Here is a 10,255-nt window from a genome sequence, read left to right on the forward strand (position 1 = left end):
TCATTTCAGCGATCATATCAGAGTACTTTCCAGACTGTATTTCCATCCAGACTATAAGAAAAAACTGTCTCAGATATCTCCTTTGATTCATGATTCTAATATTCATGCTGATACAGTATGAGCTATCACTGATTTGAACAAACTCTCTCAAGAGAAATAACCTTTTACAAGCATATATGAAAATATAAAAGCATTTGATGAGCGTTACAATTTCTGTTATGAAGAGTTGGATATTTATTGAATAAGCAATATAATTTCAATAATTCAAACCACATACTAGAAATATTCCAGTCAACTATAATTCCTATTGATTTGTATAATATAATGGAAAAGAAAGATTCCTGTCCACAACCCCTGGTGCCTCAGACATCTGCTTGACTTCCTAGCAACCCAGATGAGTCTGTGTCAAACACACAAAATACCAACACTCACCACGCAAAATTAACTGAAAGTTCAAGAGGCAAAGTGCAATACAGCTAGAGATAACAGATCAGCCTTGCTATGAACGCCACTAGTCTTGAGTAGCTTGGTATTGTCAAATGACATAATTGGGCATTTACTACTCCAAGTGCAGCTGAGCTGTCCTCATAATCTACGTTTGGTTATCCTGAGGTATTGTGTGAAGAAGCCATTGTATCACCTAGACAGTACTGCCTTTGGTCTTCAGGAGCTGAAGTGAGAGTGCAGGCAGAGAGCCAAAAGCAGGACAACTTGTGAGTGAGCGACACAGCAGGAGGGAGAAGAGTGTGAGAGGAAAACACAGAGCTCCTCGCAGGTGGCAAACTCCATGCCTTGCAGTGAGCTCTGGGTCCTGTGGGGGATAATCCATACAGTCTGTTAAGCAGAGTTTCTCTAGTCAGTTTTCCTTCCGTGTGTATTTTTCTGTTAAAAAGGAGTAATCTTTTGTTTCATTGCTTTTCTGTGCCTAAAAAATGCTTTCTAAGAATTGTTCTTTCAACGTGAATCTCAAATTTTCCTAAGGAGTTTGTTTGATGCTTCCTACTAATGGAGAAGAGTCACCTCCTCTGAAAGAAGACTCTCTGAAGGTATTTAAATTTCCAAACAGTTTCTTACCCCACAGTACCGCTCCTCGTTGAAGATCTGTGGAGGGAGAGGAATTCCATTCTGAGGCTTTTTTTCACCTGGGACATTCTCTCTCATCCATTTCCTGTTGTCCTCATCACCTGCTATGTCCATTTGCTGAAAGTCAATCTTGTTGGCCTCTAAAAAGCCAACTACTTCTTGCTGTTTCTTTTTGATCTGGTTAGGAAAAAGAAAAACAAAATTCCTTCTTTAAAAATAAAATCATTTTCTAAAAGCAATTGCTATTACAAGCAGAACTAATGCAAGTATGTCAAGTTGGATCCACTACTCCAGTAGGTCCCAAACTTTTTGAAGCTGAGATTCAACACTGCTTCTCAGCACCCAGAGCACTGCCATTACCTCCCCCTGCCTCCCCCCAGCTTCTTTCTTTCCTCCCTGGAAGCAGTCATACCTCCATCTAAGAAATGAGGCTCAGCAGGGAGCCTCCTACTCCGTTCCCAGATCTATGAGTGTGGTCTACAAATACCTAAACTAATCCTGCCTAAAGTCAGCACAGGTCTGAGAATGTACATATTCTCCTCAACATGTAATAGTCTCCTTTTTCCTACTCATTACATATGACATTTAGCTTTCCATGAGCCACATGTTTTTCTCTGTCCCTGTTCTTTAATGCTGGGCATAATTAAATACGAGTGAAAGCTCAATGAAAATCCGGTACAGCTTAACTCCTGTGCTTGAATATTTCCCACATTACAGAATGATGTTCCAGTTGGAGCATGAAGAATATATTACATACAAATAAAGCATGTCATACACAGCTTCTGTGCCACCTAAAATTCACCTGTGCCACGGCCCTTATTGCCCTTGATACTAGTTCTGTATAGACCTAGGAAGCAAGCGTCAACCTTATAACTTATCCATTTCCTTTGAAGTTGTAAAACTCACTATGCTTCTCTACTAAAGGAATGCTACTCCTAAGCAACATTTAAAGAACTATATGTCTAACTTGTCTAAGAGCTGCAAGGTCAAACTTTAGACCTACAAATACTGCAGCATTTGAAGCAAGCACTGTTTGGACTGATCTATACAAATTCTCTCAAGCTGCTCTTTGGTCACAGACAACTGAATTACTATCTAGCACAATCACGTTCCAGACATGACTCTCTTCTCCCAGTTAAGCTACTCCATGCAGCAAGTTAGTGTCTTATATAGACGGTAGCTAGAATGATGTATCAAGGTAATTTTTACAAAGGAGCCATCATATGATTGAAGTCAGACATCTGAACAACTGAATTTAAAGTGACACCAAACTAGTGTAAATCAGTCTGAGACAGACAATGAGATGAGAAATAATTAATGATTATGTATTTCTATAATCTAATAAACCTGAAAAGCTGAAGTGGAGTGATAGCCTTTTATATTGGATGAATGAATTTTCATGATTGAGGATAAAATTTCTTTTTCTTGTTTAAATAAGGAAGTACCTATCTATAAAGCTATGCTTGCTTATAAAAAATAACAAACATAAAATGCTATACATTTTTATGACAACAACAGAGGTTTATGGTGAGCTAAAATAGTACATCACTTTGAATGGAAACACTAATCCAAAGCGTTCAAAAGCCATGCAGTTGATAGATCTCAAAAGTGCTTACTTACATCCTTATTTTCCCTTTTTAAACAGAGGCCATGTTTGTAATGGCTATTTAGCTGCACAGTTATTTGCAGAACACGTTCAGGTGACAGAAAGAATTACTTGAGGGACACTTCATTGGAGGAAGTGGCAGGATAATGTTTGCATAAATGGTTAATAAAATCTGCATGAGCCCGCACTAAGAGTTTCACCACATTCTCTGAAAGCCAGTGCACGCAAGTGCTGTCAGCTGCAATTTCAGCGTCAGCTTGTCTCTTTGGACACAGGCACTGCAGCAGATATGGCTCCTGGAATAGCTAGTGTCCTGGACAGATAGTGCCTCTGAGGAGATAATGGAAACTGAGCTATAGATTCTGTGCTCCCTTGCTTTTAGAATTAAACCTGGATAAACAATTTTTCTTCAGCTTGAGTTTCATAATACACAGCAGGCTCAGCCAGCACCAGGACAGAAAGCAAAAATTAGGAGAGGGTTGCGTGAAAAATGAATGTTGAGGAAAAATAAAAAGTTACATGCAATTATGCCTGCATGAGGAAAAGGGAAGATGTTTCTCATTATGATAACAACAATAAACTATGCAGAAGATGTACTATGTCTTAAGGCTTACCATTACTAGGGTTTAGGCAGAGCAGAAGACTTGGGACACACTATGTATGAAACCATAAAGCAAGACTCTGCTGTGGCTGGTACTAGGTAGCTGGGCAACTGAAAGAATCTCTCCAGCAAACAGCACTCAGAGAGGGAATCTTCCAGGACGTAGCAACACAGAGGACATGGAACGTTTTTCCCAGAATGGATGAGCTTGCAGGAGCTTGTTTGTGCCCTCACTTGTGTCTGGTGGCATGGGAAGAATTCAGATTACTTGGGCATAGATTCCTTGGGAAGTGGTGGTGTGCAGGATATTATTTCATCAATGTCATTTTCCCTTTCAACAAAGCTTAAGTTCCACCATCCCTAGCTGCTGGTCCCTTAAAATATGAAAAAAACCTGTTTCAAATAAACATTATCGAGCTAGAGTATAAGAGCTACAGGTAATATTAGTTTCACCTGATGCATAATTAAATATAATCATCTATATCCTCACAATCCAGAGCATTCGTGTTGACCAACTGCCTATAGCAGAAGCAAACAGTACATAATCAACAACTTATAACGAGGAACTTTAATGTTGATAGGCAGAGTTGCTGTAGCTTCTGGTTTTCACACCACATGGACAACATATTCCTGATAATTATTCTTATTTATCACACTCTAACTTCTGATTTGACTTGAAATTGATTTGAAATTTGAGCTCAGGTTTATATATGGCTAGATTCAGTCACGGATGACAAGCCCTTACCCTGTATTTTAGAGGACATAATTCAAATAGCCTGCATTTTCCTCAGCCTTTCTGAGACCTACAGATCTGAAGGTGGGCAAGTTCATAAAATGTCACCAGAAATGCTGGGAATAAAAGGATTTTGGAGGTGCCCTAACTGTGAGCAGCAGTAAGCAAGAATTTGGAAGACATCCTCTCTGTAAGACACAATCCCCCTTTCTCCCGTGATTCATGGTACTTTAGAACCTTGCAGGATATTACCCATTTCTAAACACCTCTGCGGCTAGTAACAAAATTATTTTTTTATCACTTGCTTCAAGCCAAGCATTTAGTACTATTTAGCACTATAAATAAGTGTCTCCACTTCTGCTTGCCTTAATGAATAGTTCAATATCAGCTAAGTGTGGAGAAGAACGATAATAAAGCTGAAGTTATTTAAAATAAATTTCTGAATCATTGAGGGGAAAAACATGGACTGCAGATTTGCTCTAGAGCCACAGTGAATTATACCATCCAAGCAGATGATCCAGAACATCAGAATGTTACTGGGTTCATGGCATTCACTTTTAGGAAGTATTTATTAACATGATAACGTAGTGTGACTGTGTAGTACATAGAATAGAAACGTTTTTCATTCTTTACCAATGATCCTCTGCTGATTTACACCATAGGATGTTTGGCCCATCTTATTTTGAAATTCAAAATGAACAACATGCATTTGATCAGGATCAGACACATTGAGGAGAGCACAGTGCTACTAGGACAACTTAGACTTCCAATTTAAGCTCTTTAGGGATTAAATTTATTCTTCTCAGGAAAAGCTGTACAAGGCTGATACAAAATTTGTTTTTAATAGGATTTTAGTGATATATTGGGGTTTGTGCTGGCTCCTTGCACGAGTGAGTTTTATTTTATATATACCAAAACTCATTAAAGGTTCATTGAAAGGATACCTTCCATCATTTTAATCAGCAAATGTGGAAAACTACTCCTGCTGAACATTGTGTTTACTTGGCATTGCAATTATGTATCAGTAATCTGAACACACGCTGCCTTCTGAGATTGCTACAGCTATACATACACCCAACACACCAGAAAAGAGGAAATACAGAGGCATATTGCAGTGTAAAGATTCCATACCCTTCGTTCCAGTATATGTCTGGGATCTCACTAACAGCTTTTGTGGGCTGCTAGCGTACAGTGGAGATGGCATTAATAAGCTTAAAACCTATTACAGTTCACTGGCATTAGCTATCTTTCTTAGCAGTAATAAACCACAGTAGCAATGCTAAACAGCTCAAAATGGCTGGATAAAGCTTGCATGTTGCTCAGTGTTCCATGTAGCATAAACATCCATCCCTTCACTGCAGTCCAAGAGGAAAGGAGTTAGTTATAGCTGCTAGCTGGGAGGAGATAAAAGGAATGTGTATAGCAGAGGAAAGATCTTGGTTCAGCTAGCGTTAAATATACAATACGCTTAGTTTTAATTGTGTAAGTGATCTCTGAATATCAGTGTTTATTCAAAGCTCTCATACAAGTGCCTTGCTGAACTACAGCCCCGATCCTATAGGTGGAGTGGCAACAGCTCGAGGCACATGAGGTGGTGATGGCCCCACCACACATACTGAATGTCTGCACTGGGATTTCGGTCACGGTCACAACTTCCCCCAGAAAATGGGTAAGTGGCAAAGGAGGTAGGGACAAGTCTTCTCTGGCCAACCAAAGGAGACCAAAAGAGGAGACCAAGCAGGAGCGGAAAGACTGCCAGTCCACAGCATATGGCAATTCATAAAGCCACTTGAGCAGTAGCTGCTAGATTACAAATTACCAAACCTGCAGTTTCCAACCCCTTCTTCTTTTTTTCCCTTGCATCTGACATTTCTTATAAAAAAAAGGAATGCTAAAATGTCAATAGTAAATTTAGTGTCAGGGTTAGCAATAGGCTGGTGAGACAAGCTGATGAGAGAATTGCAAACTTCATCAGCCGTATTCCAATTTGAATTTTAGTGAATGACCCCCAGTTCATTTTCTAGAGATGATGGCTCCATGAACAGGGAATGCTTTTTGGAGCTTTTCAACTCTGGAAACTTCTTAAAGACTCGGAGCTGGTGTCAGAAAGACAGAGATGTAGTTACAGCTATGTGCAAGCACCAGCCAGTTTGTTTAGCCATGTCACTGGGTGTGAGTGACTGCCAAAGGAAAACTGCAATCTGAGCTCATCTGGGAACTGGATATAAAAGGAAACAGTCCTTTCCCGGTTCCCACCTCCCACGGACTTCCAACCTTCCTACTATTCACATGCCCTTCCCTTCAGCTGATACACTATGCTGACAGCTACAGCAGTAGATCTCAATACTAAAAATCATCAGTATAGCATTTCAGGAGACATCACCCCCCCCCGCCCCCCGAAAAAAAAACCCCAAACAAACCCAAGGAAAAACAAAACCCACAACAACAACAAACAGGGAAAGGGAGGGGGGTGGGGAAGAATTTTTTTCTGCATAACTTTATCAGCTTATTTTGGCTCCAGGCTCTTTCTTAGACAGAGCTCCCATTTTGCAGGAGCAGTGTCCTAAAGTATATTTTAAAAACAAATACATTAATTTCTACTGTAAACAATCTACCTTAGCTTTTGTGCAAATACAATATCCACTTTTTCCTTCTTCAGTGAATATATATTGCATGTGCTTTTTCAAATAGAAGTAAATCTATTAAGTGACAGATAATTTATATGTAAATGTTATAACTGTAGTAAAGCCTCGCATGCAAGCAAGCTACATTACCAGGAATTCTCTACATCTTGAGCAGCTTTCAAGAATAAGGTGGTCAGTGAAGAAATCCAGTGGTTTTTTCTCACATGCAAACTCAGGCTGTCCTGGCATCTTCCAGGCTAATTTACCAACCTGATCCCAGCAGAAAGAGGAGTATGTCAAATGAGACACCTACCGCTGTAGACCCCGAAGATGTGGCTACAAAGACTTTGATCACCATGTTGACAGTGATGAAAATGAATCAGCAGAGCACGCCTGCTATCCACAAGTCACCACAGTCCCAAGAGGAATCCGAGCGTTCGGCAGCTCCTGGGCTAACCCACGTCCTAAATGAATGCCCCCCTCCAGCAATCCAGCAGCGTTGGCCTCTCCCTCTGCCCGCGGTCCCGGGTTTTCCCACTCAATTGGCTCTTAGGTATTTTGGGACGAGGGGCCAGCAGAGGATTGGTTAGTAAGAGGAGCCATAGCAAGGGTTTGCACCTGCCCCTGGCCTTATTGCGTTAGATTGACAGGGTGGCAGTCCAAAAAAGGCAAAGGAGAGTAGTGCACCAATGAGACAGGGCTGGAGAAATATTTGGGAGAGGGGGAAGGGACAAGTGAGAAGGGAGAAGAGACAGGGAGCTGGCAACTTAGCCCTGGGGGTGACCACAAAGCTGTGGGTAACGTTTAGTGTTGCACGGGCACTGTCACAGCTACCTCCTGCATAAAAGGGCTTGCACCCTCTCCCTGACCACAACAAGGAGGCTTCAGAGTTATAGCTGCAAATTTTACATTATAAAAGGGGAAGGAGGACGGGGAGGGCAGGGGGAGCATAGATGCAGATGTAATTATAGCAGAGATCATATTAAAATAAGTCTCAGTTACAAACGCTCTCAGCTTTAAAGAATTCAGGGCTCAGGGACTTCTCTGAAATAAAGATGTGTCAGTACACTTCCTAATACTGAGGAGGCCGATTTGGCCAATTCTATGTATGCAGAACCCATTGTTGTATTTTCTCCTTCTTTTTGCATCACCAGTGAAAATTGCCAGGGCACAAGGTGTAAGAGGAGGTCCAGAATACTTGGTGAAAAATATCCCATTCTACTGTGTTATCCAGGATGCTCTTTTTCTGTCTGGTTGTCCCCTTCTACCCCTGAGATGGTCACAATTCAGTGGTTGCCTGCACTTATTTGCTTAAGGAGGTGTCTGAGTATGAAAGGTATTTTAGGAATGTTAAATGGTAAAAGATTACTTTTGAATTTTAAGGGCCAAGTTTGTTTCTGCTGTAAGTGAGCAACATGCCAGTGAGCTCAGTAAAGCTGACCCTGTGTCAGAGGTGAAACTGGCCTAGGTTTTAGAAAGTTCTTACACACATTTCAAATGTTAAAATTGAATATAGCAGTGTCCAATCCTGAAAATACTTTAAATGAAACATAATATTTTCTCTCCAGGATTGATTAGGTAGGACCAAATGCACAATAGTAAAGATGATCGTGAAAGTAATTTTTTAGTTTTTGCAAACCATTACATGAAGTGGAAAAGCAGTTTCCCATGCATGGAACAGGGATCCTGAAAAACCTCACTGAAAACTAAAAATAACAGTATGGATAATTTGCACTGTTTACTGTGGCTCATCATCTGTCATTTCTTTCTTCTTTTGAGAGCCAATAGGAGGTACAGCAGAAAGAAAACCTATTAGAATCGGGTACTTTCGGAGTTTTTTCCTGTAAGACAAAACCCCCACCTTAGTGCCAAAACATAAATTATTGCCAGAAGTTATTACACATGCTTGTTTCTCAGGAGATTTTGTATGTAAGTATAGCCCAGTAAATTCAACGAAAATGACTGGCCCTTTAGAACATACCGTTTCCAAATTAATTTATTTGGTTACTAGTGCCCTGAAGAAGTACAAAGGATGCAGGGGCCATTAAGCATACTGACAAGCCTTGCAAATATAGCAATACTAATAACTAATACTCAAAGCGGTAAGTGTTTGCACCATCAAACATCCACGGTCAGGACTGGGACAAAATTGCCAATTAACGCTCTCTCCTGTCCTACTTCACCCCTGAAATGCCTGCTGAACTACACAGGGAAAAACCAGGATGCAGCCCAAAGCCGCTGCCCACCCGGGGCTTGGCGGGTGAGGACGTTAGGGCACGATTCCCACCGTGTCCAGCCTTGGAGAAAAACACTGCTCCGGCTGCTTTCATTCCTATGGGGTTTTCCCCCTTTTTTCAGCATAAAAACTTTTTATGTAAACCTGAACTGTGAGTTTGGAGCCTGTTGGGTTTGGCCTGGGCGCTCCCTGGGCGCGCACCACGCCACACCACACCACCCGCCCTGACACGCCATGACATGAGGTGAGGTGAGGTGAGGTGCCTCCACGGCCACCCTGAGGCTCCGCGGCCCACAGCCCGCGTGGCAGAGGGACCCGCTGCCTGCACACCGCATTGCCAAATTCCCATTAAGGCCTGGGTGGGCTGCAGGAACGGGAGGGTGGAATGATGCCCGCAGACGCCTCGGCAGGGTGCGGGGCGAGGGAAGGGGGCGAGGGGAAGGCGCCGGGCGGGGACGAGGCCGCCGCGCCGGCTGCGACTACAACTCCCAGGGTGCCCCGCGGCCGCCGCTTGTCCCCATGGCAACGGCGACGCGCCTGGCGGCTGAGGAGGCCGGTAATGGCGGCGGGGGAAAGGCTCGGGGGGACGGGAGGGGACGAGGCACGCCGGGCGGAGGTGGGGAGGGATGGAGGAAGTTTCTTGAGAGGGCAGAGGGGGAAGGTGGGATGCCCCGCCTGGGGGTGCCCTGTGGCGAGGGGGTGCTTTCCCGCTCTGGAGAGGGAGAGCAGAGCAGGGCGGTGTCAGGATGCGTGGCAGGGCATGGGGCCGAGTGTTGGGGCCTGGGGCTGGGTGTTGAGGTGCTGAGTTGGCTGTCGGGGCGGGGTGCTGATTGCCAGGGCGTCGGGGGGGCTGCCAGGGCATGGTGGGGGCTTTGAGGCCTCTGAGGCGGTTGGGGGGAGCGGGGTGGCGGTTGGACCCCACCAGCACCCTGGGGAACCCTACACTCGTGAGGATGGTGGGGGAGCTCTGGCTTGTGTGGACCACACCAGGGAGCTGTTTGGGGCCCTCGGAGGAGCCCGGGGGAGGTCGGACGGCCCTGGATACGCCATCGCCCTTCCCGCATGAGCAGGTGGGCACTGGCACCCAGCTTGGTTCCCCTGGGGCTCAGGGCTCGGCTGTGAGGCCGAGGGACTGCTGCACCATGCTGGTGAGGGAAGTCAGTGTTCTCCCACCAGGACTCCCCCTTCACTTACTTACTCTGGTTTTGCACATGGACTGCAATTAATTCTTCCCGTGACAGCTGTGCAGTTTCTGGATGCTTGAAATGCCTTTTTCATCTTTGACAGATAGATTTCACCCTAATTATTTTTGTTCCTGCATCTTTTCCTTCAATATGCATTCTCTTGGTGTTTGTCCATTTTGGTCCCCCTT

At 43.7% G+C, this 10,255-nt stretch overlaps 1 protein-coding gene across 1 annotated transcript in view; it reads right to left on the reverse strand.

The window, feature by feature from the left end:
- Positions 1 to 7,215, reverse strand: part of SH3BGR (SH3 domain binding glutamate rich protein) — a 29,436-nt gene extending 22,221 nt beyond the window's left edge. Inside the window, exons 1-2 of the mRNA XM_075033680.1 lie at positions 6,961 to 7,215; positions 1,075 to 1,260 (exon numbers count right to left, since the gene is read on the reverse strand). Coding sequence (XP_074889781.1) covers positions 1,075 to 1,260; positions 6,961 to 7,005 — 231 coding nt within the window. The 5' untranslated portion in view covers positions 7,006 to 7,215. The remainder of the gene's footprint in view (positions 1 to 1,074; positions 1,261 to 6,960) is intronic.
- Between the last annotated feature and the right edge of the window lie 3,040 nt (positions 7,216 to 10,255).

The sequence above is a fragment of the Buteo buteo genome, chromosome 8, assembly GCF_964188355.1.
Source record: "Buteo buteo chromosome 8, bButBut1.hap1.1, whole genome shotgun sequence".
Lineage (NCBI taxonomy): Eukaryota > Metazoa > Chordata > Aves > Accipitriformes > Accipitridae > Buteo > Buteo buteo.